This window comes from Peromyscus maniculatus, chromosome 12 (genome assembly GCF_049852395.1).
Source record: "Peromyscus maniculatus bairdii isolate BWxNUB_F1_BW_parent chromosome 12, HU_Pman_BW_mat_3.1, whole genome shotgun sequence".
Taxonomy (NCBI): domain Eukaryota; kingdom Metazoa; phylum Chordata; class Mammalia; order Rodentia; family Cricetidae; genus Peromyscus; species Peromyscus maniculatus.
Window position 1 is genome coordinate 57,859,699 of NC_134863.1, and position 17,486 is coordinate 57,877,184.

The 17,486-nt window shown below is 35.6% G+C and overlaps 1 protein-coding gene across 2 annotated transcripts in view; it reads left to right on the forward strand.

Moving 5' to 3' along the window:
- LOC143268146 (uncharacterized) overlaps positions 1 to 9,051 on the forward strand; it is a 49,342-nt gene extending 40,291 nt beyond the window's left edge. For both annotated transcript variants that reach the window (XR_013043809.1, XM_076549095.1), the window contains one exon: positions 8,585 to 9,051. Coding sequence is in view for 1 of the 2 variants with exons in the window: in XM_076549095.1 (XP_076405210.1) it covers positions 8,585 to 8,597 (13 nt within the window). In the remaining variant the exon portion in view is untranslated. The remainder of the gene's footprint in view (positions 1 to 8,584) is intronic.
- Positions 9,052 to 17,486: the final 8,435 nt, after the last annotated feature.

Consider the following 17,486-nt stretch of genomic DNA (forward strand, 5'->3'; position numbering starts at 1 on the left):
TCACACAAAAATAGTATTTTTGTAAGTGTAAGTCTTTGGGTCTGGAGAGATGGCTCAATGGTTAAGATCACTTGATGCTCTTGCAGAGAACTTGGATATTATTCCGAGTGCCCAAATACTTGGTGGCTCACATCCTCCATAACTATAGTTCCAGGGGATCTGAAAGTCTTCTGACCATTATGGATACCACAAACACACGCATGGTACACAGATACACATGGAAGCAAAACACTCACTCTCATCAAATAAAAATAATAAAAGTAAAATAATAAGAAAGTCAAGACAGAAAGAGAAGGTAATGGAAGAGTTGTACTTTCATATTTAGAAGTCATAATGTGGGCAAGCTCAACAATAAAGTCTATATGCTACTATAGCTGGAAGTTTTCCTGTGTCAAGCAGCCACTTGATCCCAAGTAAACACACAGAGGCTTATATTAATTAAAAATGTTTGGCCTATGATTCAGGCTTGTCATTACCTAGCTCTTACAACTTACTTCAACCCATTTCTATTAATCCATGTTTTGCTACATGGCTTTGTGGCGATACCTGTGTTCCATTACATCTTGCTCTCCAGGCAGCATTCAGCATCTCCTCTGACTCTGCCTTCTTATCCTTGTCTCTCTGCTTGGATTCACCACCTGGCTTTATTCTGCCTTACCATAGGCCATAGCAGCTTTTTTATTAACCAATGGTAGCAACATATATTCACAGCTTACAGAATGACCATCCCACAGCATGCTACTGCCTGATCTAGTGAAGAGAGGGTGGATCTGTATAGCTCTCCTTAAAACCATAGTTATTTCTCAACTTACATCTTGGTTCTTATATCTCATTTCTTTTTTGGCTTAAAGCTGATCTATAGCTTGTAAAATAAGATTTCTTCAATGTAATACAGAAGTATTCCTTCTCAAAGGAAGTCGCTGTTTTAACATAAACTTGTATGAATGAAATGATTCATTTTATTTATGTTTCAGTATATGAATGGGAACAATTATCTATGAGTTAATTTTATTCATAAATAATATTTCAATTAGGAACATTACTGCAATTTTTAGAGTGTTGATATTTAAACAAATATTCTAAAAATTAATCAATGTACATATAATTACTTATAGGGTAGTAAAGAAAAAACTGAGTGGCAAAAGGTAGGTGGGCTAATTTAAGAAAGCTGGCAAGAAACAAGCCAAGCTAAAGGCTGGTCATTTATAATTAAGAATAAGTCTCCATGTGTGTTTGGGGTCTGGGTGGCAACTTGCCCCCCTCAAAGCCAAAAGAGTAGAGATCAAAACAGTCAACAACAAATACCAAAGGGGATAAAACAAAAAGTGAGTAAATACCTCTGGAAATATATTATTATTATTATTATTATTATTATTATTATTATTGATAATTTTGGTTTTGTTTTCATTCTTTGTACTTGCCATCAGAGTATTTCTATCTGATTTTTAGGACAGTCAATTCACAGGACTCTAACTTCAAAGTTTCATTGTCAAACCTGTAGAAGATAATTCAACCTTTCCATTCTCTGTAAACTGCTGTTATTAGAATAGAAATAATGCCAGATTATTTTCCTTGCTGCAACATTGTATTCTTATCCCTTGACAAAAAGTTTTGTAGTGTTTAGTAAAATAGTTTCACATTTTTGAGAAACTGCTTAGATTCAGAGGATGGTTTCATTTTTAAAATGCTCAGGGAATCTCAGCACACAAAATCTCCAAACCACTGAAAGGCCAACCTTGCCTGGAGGCTACAGACCCATTAGCACTTGTTCAGGGTCCTGTTCTCTTCCCAGGAGATCAGTCATTGCAAATAAGAAATCGGTGACCATTAATTCTCTGCCTTTGTAAGGGAAGTTGCTTCTGAACTTTATTCTTAAACCAATTCACTGGAGAATAAGATTCTTAAGTGAACTGACCTCTGGTCTTGTAGCTGGAATTTGTATAGAACTGTGTACTAGTTCAGGTTTCAAAGACATTGGATCTATTCTTTCTGGAATTCCCTTTGACTCCAACAGATAAATGAGGTTAAGATTTCCTAAGGAGGTTGTTTTTTAAAGGATATTTTTTTCATCAGGATTGTTCTTTTTTTTTTATAGGGAATTGCTTCTTCTCTTCTTGTGTATTATATAATAATCAAACTACAAATAGGAGATATGTATTAGTTACTTTTCTCATTGCTGCCACAGGATATCTCAGAGAAACTATTTAAGGAAGAAAAGATATTTCGGTTCACAGATCCAGTAGAGGCAGCCCAAAATGGTTGGAAGTGAGTGATGACTGGTTGTGGGTTGTTGTTTGTTTTTGCTCTCTTTTTTTGTGGGGCTTGCCCCCAGCTTCAATATAAATCACTCAGGGAGCTTTATTTTTAATTATGAATTCCTGTCCATATCCATGGAATTTTGTTTCAATAGTGATTCTAAACCCAGTTAAAACTATAATCAAGGGTAATCATCAGTAGTGGGTTAAAATAGTTCTAATGAGTTATCTGATAAAGTAATTGAAAATTAACTAGCACTTAAATCTATATCTGTGTGATATTAAATAATTCACATTTTGTTTTAGTTTATTTTAAATTTGATTAGCTTTTATGATCCTAAATCTTTTACTAGTTTACATCTCTTATAATTACAGTGTATTGTCTATTATAAACACATGCTAACTTTTTATTGAGACTTGGAATTTTTCACACGACTTAGGCATATTTAGAAAATTTATTAACTATTTTTATTCAGCATGAGAATTATTGTAACTAAATAATGCCACAGCTTCTGCCTCAACCTCTTGGAACACTCATTCTCGAACTTGTCCCAAAGTGTACAAAGCATAGTACCAGCTGGACTACTTTAAAACTTGTCCTGAGAAGCTCATGTCACATGGAAAAATCCTGGAAGGAGGAGCTAATATGGAAGGACAGAAAAATAATATACACCAAGACAAAGGAATCATTACCTTAAATTCTCCTCTAAGTGACACCTTTCTCCTTAGTCACAGCAGCTGATATTTGCATCAAAGGTTGAATGGCCCAGTAGAAATCAACTGCTGAGATTCAGTTGTATACTTTATGTCACTCTAGATTGTGTAAAACCATGGTTTTATTATTTATTTATTTATTTATTTATTTATTTATTTATTTATTTATTGTTGCTGTTGCTGTTTTTCAGAGTGTGCTTGCTTAAGACACTTGGGACAGCTATTGACTCTATCTTCAAAATAAAGGATAATCTACTGGAGTGGACAGCACTGCCTCTCTGGTACCACATACTCATCATACACTGACACATAACATATTCCTACAAGTACAAAGGTGTTTGGCACAGGGATATATGAATGGAACAACAGAAGACATAATTGCCAGCACAGCTGTTTGACAAAGATCCAGTAGAGCTGAGCCACATGATGGCTGCCATGCCACCTTAGGTTTTTATTTCCAACTTGGGACACTTCTCATATTTGTACAATTTGGGGATGTTGGATTGATGGGGAATTTCTTATCAATCATTTATGCCTTCTAGGAATTCTGCTTCTATGCTTCCCCAGGACAGTCCTGAACATACTACCCCTCCTGCTTTTAGGGGCGATATCCTTATCTACTTGAGGGTTTTCCTTACACCTTGAAGGCTGGGACATACATAAAGAAGCCAGAGGTCTCTTCATGGAGTAATGAGATATTCTTGAGAAATCTGTCCCTGTATTTATATAGGAAAAGGATATTCAAAACAAAGTAAACTTTGAAAGGTCAACAAGATTTGGTAGGCTAGAGGAGTTGGCCACAGTTCAGGTTATAAGCCCTTCCCACTATACACCCAGGCAATTATGTGGTGTATACTTCTGCCCTACACAGAGACATTTTGATGAGCAAAGTATGGAGTGGAAAGATGATGAAAGAATGAGATGTCAAGACCTCCCTGTCTTAGAAAAGTTAGCACATACAGAGCCACTGTGGTGCCATATGGCCAAGGCACAACAGAATGCCACTATTAGACATATGGACAAATTCTGTAAAGATATAGAATATAGACATTGTATTGTGCCAGAATCTGAATGGTAACTGCAGCAGCTTTGGTCAGGCTTATCAAGGGATGTGAACTATCAGACAAATTATTGTGAAATTGCAATGCCTTGAAAATTTATTGTTATTTGATGATTTTGCCATTGTGGAGAGAGACATGATAAATATTTACCTTTCAGACATAGAAAGTATGGGCCACCATCTCTTATTTTTGAGCCACAATATTAGAGGTACAATAAATGACTGATTTAAACCAATTAAATGGAAGAGGAGTTTGCTTTTAATGCAAATAACTGGATGAAAATTTGGTAGCTTGAATAAGCTAGTTTCCATAAAAAATAACAAAAAAGTTTACATTGTTTTGAATTATATGTGAGTCAAAATGAAGCATATAATATTTCAGTGATTCTTTTCAGAAAAAAAATCAGAAAAGAAAACTAAATTACTAAAAATTGAATAAAATGGAAACATTGCATTTAATGAAAGTCACTTCTACAAAAAAAATGGTATCCAGGGTAATAGGAGAAATAGAAGTAGATAATTCTTCTTAGAATTCATTTTAATTTGAAGTTTTGGAAGGCTTCAAAGTAACATTTAGAAAGTTTAAATTTTCTTATTTTAGCCACCAATGCTAAAATAGCAAGGAGAAGTAGCTAAAGAAAGAAGTGTTCAGGTTGTAAGTAGAATTTGTAGGAAATATGAGTGCAGGCTTGCTGGTTTCAGAAATAAAACCACTTTTCATCTTCAACACCTCTTAGTAAAGATTCTCAAGGGAAGGAGAGCTTTCAAGTAAGAATCAAATCCAGTGTGGTAAGAGGAATGTAAGGCTTTAGAGTAAGTTTCATAATAGAATGCTTCTAAGATCCTGTGATGAGAACTGGGGAAATTTTAAGGACAGACCTATTAGGGCGTCCAAAAACCTTCAAGGGTATTGTTAGAATCCCCCCACCAGTGGAGAGCATCTCTGAGGACCTTAAGAACATCCTTTATTAACCCTTTCAAATGGACAAAATTACATGGAGTAATCTTAAGGAAAATTTCCCAGTGTTGGATCGAAGATTATATAAGGTCTGTCTTGTAAAGAAAGACATATAGATATCACTTGTATATAATAAGGTGTATTAAAATTTAACAAACTGAAAAATTACCTGCTTGAAAACTGATTCTATAGATGAGGCTGAAAAGATCAGACATAACACAAAATTCAAAGAGCATTTTCAGCCTCTCACCTTCTTCAGGCAGGGACAGGGATGAATGGTTTATTTCATTATGGCCACAGTTCATTTCTTCTGGGAAAGGAAGGGCAGAACCAAGTTCTCAGAGGGTGGAACACACAGAGGGAAAATTATTGCCAGAATCCTAATCAGGAGACTGGTTACATGGGCCAGGTTTGAGTATATCTAAAAGATAAAATGTCATGGGGAGAAAGATGATACTGAGAACAGAAGCATCCAGTGAGGTAGCAGTCTCAAACGGGGATAATCTAGCCCCAGCCATGCCACCTGATGCCACACGAATTAGAAACTGTGTCCAGCTGCTCCCTGCCTGGATGTCTGGAACATGCAACGGGAAGCAAACAAATGGCTGTTTAGTCCCCTGCAGTGTGCAGCTTGTTCGTGCATTAAGATAGATAAACATGTAATTGGTCTTCACCTTTATTACATTTGATAATATTATCACCATTACCAATTTATGTAGGCTTCCTGCCTTGAAGCAGTGCTGGGCAGGGCCAATAATAAGTCAGAACTCCAATTCCTACCGACCTCTGCTCTTCATAGCACATTCAAAGTGAATTGTGTTCTAAACATAGTAGCAAATAAGTGGCTTGCTGCTGAATTTGAAATTTAAGAACAAATTCTTTGCCTCTTTATTGATTGCTACATCTCACCATCCTAAAAAGGGACCCTGAGTTGGCAAGATACAAATGAAATAATCACACATTCCAGGAATTCTTTGTTGTTATGTTCCAGGCACTACTTCCAGTTTTTCACATGTGGAGTATACAAGTCTCGACGATAACAACAATTAGGTTAAGAGTATAGAGACTAAATTACTGTAGTAAATTTTTCCATAGCCACATTCTTGTATGCTCTTCATCATTCTATATTGAAACTTTGAGACTGAGTTATATATTTTAAGTACCACAGCTGGAGATAAAAATCTAAGGTCTGGGACGATATCTATATTATATAATATCACATCTATAATTAATTTAGTTACATGTTAATTATTAGAAAATTCTAATTGTTACAAACATATATTTCTAGCTGTTTAATATCTTTGTGAATAGTAGAATGGTACTTAACAATGAGTTTTCTGTTATATTATGTAGATTTTACTTCATGGCCCTTCATTACTTTTTGCTATTGAAGAATAAAATGTTAGAATGTCAGAGCATATTTTCAGTCATTATAAACTTGTGAAATCACAGAAAATTGTACCTTTTAATAAAATTTCACGTGCAGTACATTAATGATCACACTTGCCTTAACACCCTTGTGCAAGACGTGCCTTTTGTATGACAAATGATGGCCTTTTTCATCAGGGAAAAAATGTTTTATTTACTTCAAATGTCTACTAACCCCCCCCTTTTTTTTTCTCCTTAAGTATATGCACTTTATAAAAACTAAATGAAGTTGGAAACACACACACACACACACACACACACACACACACACACACACACACACGCACATTCAACAAAAGCCTTGTAATCTTATAAGCATCTTTCCCTTCCATGAGGTACCAGTGTCAAACACTAGCTGCAGCATTTTAAGTGACCATCTTCGATTTAAAGGTCTATTAGCTCCTCCTACTGCTCCCTTCCTTCTTCTCTCATAGTTCTCCTGCAAGATATTTGTTGTCTTCCCTTCCCTAGCAAAACAAAACTGTTGCCCAGGTGGCGATTATTCTGATGTCTTAGCCTTAATTCATTCTCAAATTAGAGCTCTATGTTCACACTTCGTTTTGTTTTCTAATTCTTGTTCATTTGCCCTAAATTTTAATTTGGAGTTCATTTATTTCCTCAATCATTTTTGTTCCTTTCCAAAAATATTTTGCCATTGATTCAGAATCCTACGTGCCAATTTCTCCAATGGCACTATATAGAAAATGTCAAAATGGATTTGTCTGATTCATTTCTCCCACTTATATTCAATTAATTTCATTGAGTTGAATTAAAGAGGAGAAAAAATTCATTTGTTTGGACATAAAAATACTGAAAATAGGTCTCAATAAATAATACATATAATTAATAATTTTCTTTTATAAATGTTTTGTGCAAGTAAACAATAGAACTCAAAGAAGTTTGAAATTACCTGTACCTTAAGTATTGCTTAAATTAATCAACCTGCTGTTTTTCAGTTTTTGCTCTATCTTTTATATCTATTTTGCAAAACTCTTGCCTACACTTTTTTATTTTTTCATGTCTATATTTACATATATGCTGTTACAATTCTTATAATTATTTGAAGGTTGAATTCAATGGTACAAATACTATACATACATTCATAACATACTTACCATTTTAATTGTGTGTGTTATATTTTGAACATTATTTGAAGGACACGTATAATTGAAATCATTTATTAAAAAACATTTTCTACCAGCCATTCTTTATTCTTGTAAAATGATTCTCCTATAGGTCTCATTCCTAAAGGCTAGAGTTATATGCAATTATTTTTTTCACAAGCCTGTGCTGCATTATCTGTTAGTTATTATAATTAAAGTGTTGCATTATTTTGAGTATAGAAAACTATTATCTCAATTCCTGAGTTTCGAAAACACAGGAATTGATTATGTTGCAAATCTGTGCATGCTACAGAGCCTATGGAAGAAGTCATGTTCATAATGGGAAGGAAGTTATAAAATTAATGGTGTAGTGGTTCAGAATAAACCTTTGTATTACAGTCTTTGTGCCTTATCCAAGGTGGCATCAACTCATTATAGCTGGGCAAACTCAATTTATGTACAGGTTGTATCGTATGCCAACTAAGAACCATTTGGTCTGGAAATCATGTGGGAAAAATCAATGCTTTTGAAATAATGGAAAAGTCTCTTGAAAAAAAAAAAAAGACCTGTATCATAGTTACATTGCTTCCAGGTGTTGCACTAAGAGGTGCTATTTATAGTGAAATATAATTGGGCTGATTCCAGTGGCTAAATTTTCATTTCATTATTATCCTAGACACTATGGCCTATCTCCTATTTCAAGTGCTGCCTGGATTTTCATGGTAATATCTTCATAATGATCAAGAGCAATGTCTCAGATAATGGGGTTATCAATATAACTGTAGGTGCTGCCAAAATCTCTTGGCTTGAAATCAACTTAGTGTAATCCTGTCTACTTTCAATTTATATATGTTATGTGTAAAAAGGAAGTGAACAATACCATTAAGGTATAGAAATACAAGGTATGTGCTATGTGATTATCAAAGTAAAACTAAAGCATTTATTTTTAAGAAGTGAATGAATTTGTTCTATTTATATATAGTTACCTACAGTAATTATGTGAAAAATAATTTATCTTAACATAATCAGACAATGTTACTAATAATTTTGATCTGATATTTGCTAGCCAGATATGCTGAAGAGAAGAATAAAAAGCAATGCTGTTGGGGATAATTTGGCATGAAGACAACCACATGGTGGGGATAAGCGCTTTAAGGAGGACTAAGGAAGCTCAATGTGCCACAAAACACATACTTAAGATCTGGTCAGTACTGAAACAAACAAACAAACAAACAATAGAGAAGAAACAGGAAAAGTTATGCCTCGTGAGTGATTCAAGACTCAGAAATGTGGATAGTACCAGCAAAATGTCACGGGGCCTCCAGAGAAGGCACTATGATTTGGAACTTCTCATAAGAAAAGCTACACTATCTTTTTAAAGGGGTAATTATGCCTTGCAACTCTTCAGCATGCCTTCAGGTAAGCCTGCATTCCTGAGAAATGGACCCTTAGCCAGGTCATTTACCAATCTAAGAGAAATGCTAGGCCTCTAATTCAGGCTCAATATTTTACTTTCTTTCTTTTTTTTTTTTTTTTTTTTTTTTTTTACATTTGACGTTATTTCTACTTCCATGTTTTTTTTATTTATTATTATTATTATTATTTTACAACACCATTCAGTTCAACATAATAGCCACAGAATCCCCTGTTCTCCCCCTCTCGCCCACCCCTCCCCCCAGCCCACCCCCCCATTCCCACCTCCTCCAGATCAAGGTCACCCCCGAGGACCGGGGTTGACCTGGTAGACTCAGTCCAGGCAGGTCCATTCCCCCCTCCCAGACCGAGCCAAGTGTCCCTGCATAAGTCCCAGGATTCAAACAGCCAACTCATGCAACGAGCCCAGGACCTGGCACCAATGCACAGCTGCCTCCCAAACAGATCAAGCCAAATGACTGTCTCACCCGTTCAGGTGGCCTGATCCAGTTGGGGGCCCCTCAGCCTTTATACTTTCTTGACCAAAAGGAAGTCGCATTCTTTAATGGGTCTTCACTGTTACTCTAACAATGACATTTTAAAATCATTTTACAAAATACTAGCCAGAGAGAAATATTTTCTTACTCTATAAGCAAAGGGAGTTACAGTATTAGCAGATTATGATGTAATAGTTGATTTAACAAAATGAGAAGCATACATGGAAATTACTTGGGCTTTGAAAAACAAGAGTGATTGTGAACTGTGTCAAAAAAATTTTTACCAAGGAAGCATATGGGATCATTCATATTTTCATATCTGTTGTTTTAGGAATCAATCAAGATTGACATCTATTAGATTTAAATAAGTGGGTATAGAACCTTATCAGACAATGTGTCAGGTTACTGTTCATTTTGGGAAAAAAAAAAGCAGTATTTGGGATATATTGATAATTACTTAGTTCTCTTAATATTATCCAAGACCATTAGGTTTAATCAAGTTAGTTGTTAGAAAGGAACAAAGGCTTCCCCTTGGTTTTCCTGCTGATGTGCTAAATCCTTGTAATCTTTTCTCATGCCAGAACTCAGCTGGATTTCTTATGTGAAGCAATATTACTTTATGCAGGAAAAGGCTTTAAAGAAAATAGAATAATGTTATTCATATATAATTTTTGGACACATTATTTTTTCCCATAAGGGAATGATTGACTATATCAGCCTCCTTCACTTTGCATTCTAAGCTTCATTATGGAACAATGATTCACTCTCTAAGGAACACAGGACATGATTGACCTATCTTCCCCCTATTAGTAGCTTGGCATTGGGCTGCTTTTCCAGCTCATTTCAACATGCAAACTGCACAAATCGCTGATGACCACAAGAACTATATTGATATGATGTTGAGAGATCTTTTATCCTGCTACATTCACAAACTTTATCAATTTATATAATCCTGTGGCTAGTTTAGGGTAATTAAAATAGTAATAATAGGCCGGGCGGTGGTGGTGCACGCCTTTAAAATAGTAATAATAAACCTGCTATTTTTTAATTCTTTGGTTTAAATAAATGAGAACTTATTGTTGTTTACAGGAAACGAAGTTATAAAGTTGTCTTTGGAATCTCATAACAATGTAACTGGTAACATAGTGGGTAAACTTAGCTCTCTGTTTTATTTGTTTTATAATTTCAATCTTCCCATGGATTCATCCATTACTATCATTATCACAACAGTCATAATTTTAGTATAGAATGTTCATATGCAGCTTGGTGGTGATGGTGCATGCCTTTAATCCCAGCACGTGGTATTAAAGTTTGAGCCCAGCCTGGGCTACAGAGTGAGTTCCAGGAAACGTGCCAAAGCTACACAGAGAAACCCTGTCTTGAAAAAAAAGTTCATATGTGAACTTCAGTACTAGAATTAATGAAGTCAATAAATCCAAGTGGACAGTGCCAATCAATTTCTTGCTGCTAGCTATATCTTATTTTAGAGTCTTAAGTCTTATTTGAAACGTGCAATACACATGTGTCATTCTTGCATCATCTACAGGGACATTGTACTTTCCTCATATGTAGGAAAACAGTGTTAAATTGTCTTGGATTAGTATAGCTTCAAATTTAGCTCCAGTTTAGCCAATTCACCCTTAAACACTAACAGTTTGGTTCCATGTCTTGGGTGAGTAAAGTTTAGATCGTGTTGCTTTAAATACTTAGGGGTTCAACGACCATTGTTTTAATTAATATTTTAAAGATTCATGTGGATAGTGGTTCATTTATTTCTATCCATGAATAAAATGTAAAGATCTTAAAAAGTCTTGAATTTAGAAATTGTTTATAAATAAGTCTTAGTCAATTTTCTAGTGCTGGGAAGAAACACCACGATGACAGCAACCCTTACAAGGAAAATATTTCCCTGGACCTTGCTTTCAGGTTCAGAGGTTTAGTCCATTATCACTATGGCAGGAAGCATGGTGGCACCCAGGCAGATAAGGTGATGGAGAGGTAGCTGAGAGCTCTACATCTGGCTCCTCAGGCGCCAGGAACAGAGAGAGTCACTGGGCCTGCTTTGAGCCTTTGAAACTCTGAAGTCTACCATAGGGACAACTTTCTACAACCAGGCCACACCTACTCCACCAAGGCCACAACTCCTAATCCTTCAAGGAGCACTATATGTTTGTTATATACAGTATATAAGTATATAATAATTTCTGTAATGGTAGTTGTTGTATAGATTTTCTGATAAAGAAATGAGCATGAATAGATAGAGGAAATAAAAGTTTCAGAGTACCATATGTCAAGATCCTCTGGAAAAATCTCATTCTTTGAATATTTTTGTTGGCTGATGTTACATGAGGTTAATAGTCTAGCATTAAACTTTATTTATTACTGAAAGAGGAGATAAACTACAGCTTAGATTTGTATGTGTTATTCTATCTTTCTTAGACTTACTTAAGGTTTTATGAGTAGGAAATTCCCTAATAACCATTGCAGCATGTTCTAGACAATAAATTAAGTGGCAAATTAAGGAACAAGTTTCACTGTGTTCTCTAATGCACTTTTGTTACACTAGGCTTGGTTTTACACTTCATATGCATTTTAAAATTTGACTTTTTTTCCATTTTTAATAAATATAATGGGCTATTTCATCAAGTAAAAAGTCTAACACGTTTTACTCTTTAATTTTAATTATTTTCTACATATAGAACATATTTCAAGTTCGGAAGATGAGGCCAACCGTAAGAATTGCATTGAGTTTAATGTTTAGATATAGCATTTAACACTTTTGCTGGGAATTTCAATAGAGAGGCTGAGCATTTGATAGACATAGGAACTCTCTTTCTCTTTGTATCAGAGAGAACTGAAAAGAAGTTTGGAATCTGGTGGCATTTTTTTTTTTAATTCACTGAAAAGAAATTAATATTGTGAGTATTTGGAAGTTTTGTTCACATATGGCCAGTAATAACTTGAGAAGTTCCATGACTTTGGGGAATCTTGTTTATGATGTTTAGAAGAATTATAGAATATGATGTGACTAGCCATTACTTACAATTGCTCCCTATAGGAAGTCAGGCATTGGAACTGACTGCTGATGCTTGACAGAAAATTATAATGACCAATAATATTAACTGTTTATTAAGAGTGCCAAAGGGAGTCTAAAAACCAAGAAATTATATAAGGAATTTTATGTAAGTGTGGGACAACTGCTGTGTTTTAGCTTTCTTTTTTACTCTCTTTCCCTCTCTCCTCACTCTTTCTGCGATTCTAAGATGTCTGAGTATGGTTGTCTCATTTCAAACCCAGATAGTGTTTTGCTGATCAGTTGTCTTTTTCTTGAATAAATGACTGACAGAACTTTAGGCATTACTAGTGATGAGACTCCATATATCTGACTATTTCTGTAACATCTGAAGCTCAGAAACATTCATCATGTAAAAATGAGGATCCATATTGCCAAGTTTATACTAATTATGCTAATTGCTGATTTTCCATTAACAGACTACTATCAGTTTGTTCTTACTTGCTTACATTGTCCTGTGTTTCAGAGATGATATTAACTTTTAGATATCTCAAATTGGAATAATATTTTATTAACTATGATTATGGTAGAATTAAATTTATAATTAATATTACATGGAAAGTACAGATAGTGATTTAATTTGTTTTTATATAAAAACTAAATAATGAATAATATCAATTTTCTTAAATATCTGTAGTTGTAATTACCATAAAAAGTCTTTGGGCATATATTTGAGTGGCAAAACATCAAATACCATATAATATAAAATAGAGTTTTAGCCACCTTATTTTAGTTTTTACTTAAAAATGAAAATCTAAACTTTGTAGCTTAATTTTGGATATGTTTCCAAAAGCTTTAAAGTTAGAGACTCAGAAATTTACTATTTACTAATTATTAAATTTCTATCTACTAATTACTAAAAAATCCAAAGTGTGTTAATGTAGTCATTACCTATTCAGGATTTAAAGTCTAGTGTGTGAAGACTTTCCCTTCCTAGAATCCTTCGCCATTTCAAGTAGAGCCCTTATTTGATTCTTTATTTCCCGGGACTTCATTATCTATGCTAAGCCTGACATTTTCCAGACTGAAGATACTAAATTTGTCTTTTTCAACCATCTGTGTTAATTCTGTTGCTAAAACCATCAGTTATCACTTTGTCCTAATTAAATCTAACTGTACGTATCACCCAGTGCCTTAATAATGCCTTCTCTGCAATCTTTCTTCCTTGACAAAGCCAACTTGCAGGAGTGCTGAGAGCAACTCCAGCTTAATGTCTCCAAGACAGATTAGCACTTGCTCTGCAAAGGAACACCCTTGAAAAGGGCCGCTCAGCTACTGTTTTGGGACTTTCCATTTTTATCCACTGTAAATAGTTTGGATGAAGAACTTTCATTTCCTGTATTTCTAATTAGTGTCATACAGTGGTAATGACCTTCAGCTCTACCAATTGTGCCATTTGTTACCAGTGTCCACATCCTTCATGCACTTTCCTTTCATATTGCAGTGTGTTGCTTCCTATCTGAATTACACATTTAAAAATTCGAGGTGTGGGGGGCTTATTTACTTATTATATGTAATTACTTGTATTAGCCCACATTCATGGCATGTCTGACTCATTCACTCATTGTACTTTCTTCATTCTATCTAATATTTCTAGGCAATTAGCTTTCTGTACATAACAAGCTATGTTCTTTGTGCTCTACTACCTCTGATTTCTAATAGCGTTTTGTTGCTGACTGCTCTGCTATGCAAGAATCATCCCTGAATCACTGCACACCCAACTAACCAACATCAGTGACTTTATTTCCAGCAAAACTGTTCTTTGTATTTAAGCATTCCTGAAAACTGTAACATTTTTGATTATATGCTATGAATTTCATTTTTGCCTGGACAGAGAAAATTTGAATCTATGTGTAATGAGAGGCTGTATCTCAAAAAGGCCCCAAATTATTGCCCATAAGTTTAGCTTTAATTAAGGAATTGTTTTAATCAAAATTTGCCTTATTGTGTTATTATATAGAGAATATAGCTACTTCCCACATAACACCTCACCAATTCTCTCCATCTCTTTGCTTTTATTAACACCTTGTGTTAGAGTGACACACTGTTTCTAATACTGTTCATAAAATTCTATGCATGTGTTATTACAAATCAAAATCCTTAGATATACTTTGTGTTGTGTAATTTATGTATTTTGATAAATGTATGAAAATATTAATCACTGTAGTATCTTACAAATAAACTTGTTCGTTTCAAAAATCCAATTTTGGTCTAGTTCAGTGAATCTGTCTGTTCTCTCCATCAAGGCCTTCTCTCCAATTCAGAAGATTTAGCCTGAGTCTCATGTCAAGTGGCCCAGCCTATTCTGGCCACACCTCCGATGGCACAGCAACTAATGGCTGAATGTCTACCATGATGTACCCTACCTGTTACCATCCACACCCCCCTTGTGGGAATGTATCCAACTATTCCACAAAGTTTGATCTTCAGCATCCTTCTACACGGTCTAGAATTGTGAGTGTCCCTGAACCTTCCCATTCACACATCCTCACTAACCAGCCAAATCTAGCCTTGGTCCCATGCTCGGTGACTATCCTAACCTGCCTTCCCTTGCCTGTGACACACCTGACTTTAGGCTTCTGACAGACATTACTTACCTAATCCCCAAACAAAAGGTCGCTTTGATGCCAGATACAACCTTTACAACCAAGAGATCTACTCCCATACTCAAGGCTTGGCACAGGAAGCACAGCTTGTATATCAGCCCAGTCATTTCTGTCAATCAGAATTCATTATAACTATAAACCATTTCCAGCCTCTAGGACCAAGCTCCCAGCACATCCTCACCTCTCCCCCAACCTGCTCTGTCAATGTAAAACTTAGAACTAACAAAAGAAGTGCACAGGTACAGATCTCATCACAAATATACAAAAGACAAAGCCAGCATCTTCTCTCCAAAACTTACCAGTCTTATAAAAAATTAGCTAATGAGAATTACCTAGAATAGCCCCAGGAAACAGAAATAAAATATATAAAAACACCAATAAAGAATTAAAAGCTAAATGGGACTGGGACCTGTCCCTAGTGCATGAGCCAGCTTTTTGGAACCTAGTACCTATGATGAGACACTTTGTACAGCCTTGGTGCAGGGAGGAGGGACTTGGACCTGCCTCAACTGAATGTACCAGGCTCTGCTGACTCCCCATTGGAGACCTTGCCTTGGAGGAGGTGGGAATTGGGGTGGGTTGGGGGAGAAGGCTTGGAGGGTAGGAGGAGAGAAGACAAGGGAATCTGAGGTTGATACGTAAAATGAATAGAAAAATCTCATAATTTAAAAAATGAATCATCATGAATTAAAAACTTTTAAAAAAGAGAAAAAGATACAGCTCAATGAAATTAGGTCAACAGATTTAAAGAGAATAAATACCCAAGTGGTATTTGAGAAAACACAAACAAAGCTGATGGAAATGATGAAAACAACCCAGGAATATATAAGTCAAGCAAATAAGGAGATCAAAACACTGAAGAGGACTCAAACTGAAGATGGGTTAGAAAACCGATTAACTCAATCAGAAAACTCAAAGAAAAGACTTAGAAATAGAACAAACCAAGCAGAAGATAGCCTATCAAGACTCTGACAATGTCCTGTTTCTAGACCCAACAAGCAAGCAGTATGAACAACTTAAAAATCTTAAACAATCTTCAAAATATTGATATATGAGGCAGAAGAATGCTAAATAAATGGCATTGATCAGATCTTCAACAGGGCCATTGAATAAAATTTCCCAAAGTAAAAAATGACACACACACACAGATACAAGAAGCTCACAGTATAATGAATAAACAATATCAGAGAAGAAAATCCCTGTAACCTATCACAGTCAAAACACTAAGTATACAAAAGAAAGAAGGCATATTGAATGCTGTGAGAAAATAAAATGCAATTCTCAAAAAACAAAAAGAAAAGCTACATCAGAATAAAAGCTGATTTCTCTATTCCATTGGTCCACATGCTCATTTTTATGCCAATACTAAGCTATTTTACTTCGGAAAAAAAGTATGGTGACTTCTCAGAAAATTGGGAATCAATGTACCTCCAGACCTACTGATACCACTCTTGAGTATATACCAAAGGCATGCTCAATCATACCATAAGAACACTTGCTCAACTATGTTCATAGCAGCATTGTTTGTAATAGCCAGAGCCTAGAAACAACTTAGATGCTCCTCAACTGAAGAATGGATAAAGAAAATGGCACATATGTACAATAGCATACTACTCAGCTGTAAAACAAAACAAAACAAAAAACAATGACATCATGAAATTTGCAGGAAAATTGATGGAACTAGAAAATATCTGTCCTGAGTAAATGAGGTAACCCAGACTCATAAAGACAAACATGGTGTGTACTCATTCATTAGTGGATGCTAGATGTAAATGAAAGGATAATCTGACTACAATCCACAGCTCCAGAGAAGCTAGCTAACAAGGAGGTCTCTAAGAGGAATGCATGGATTGCCCTGAGAAGTGAAAATAGATGAGGTCTCCTTAGTAAACTTGGGGTGAGGAGGGGCAATATAGGGGAGGGGAGAGGAGAGGGGATGAGAACATGAGGGAATGGGATTGGATGGTCAAGCTGGGTGGGGGGATAGAGTGGGAGAGCAATGAAAGAGAGATCTTGCCAGAGGGAGACATTATGGGATTAGGGAGAAACCTGGTGCTAGGCAAATTCCGAGGAATCCACACATATGACCCCTGCTTAAACTACTAGCAGCAGTAGAGAGGATGCTTGAATTGGCATATCTCAGTAATCAGGTTGGTGAATACCCTAACTGTCATCATAGAGGCTTCATCCAATAACTGATGGAAGCAGATGCAGAGATCCACAGCCAAGCACCAAACCAAGCTTCACGAGTCCCATCAAAGAGAGGGAAGAGGTCAAGATCATGATGGGGAAATCTACACAGACAATTAAACCAAGCTCATGGAAACTCACATATTTTAGACTAACAGTGGTGGAGACTGAATGAGACCTGACTTGGCC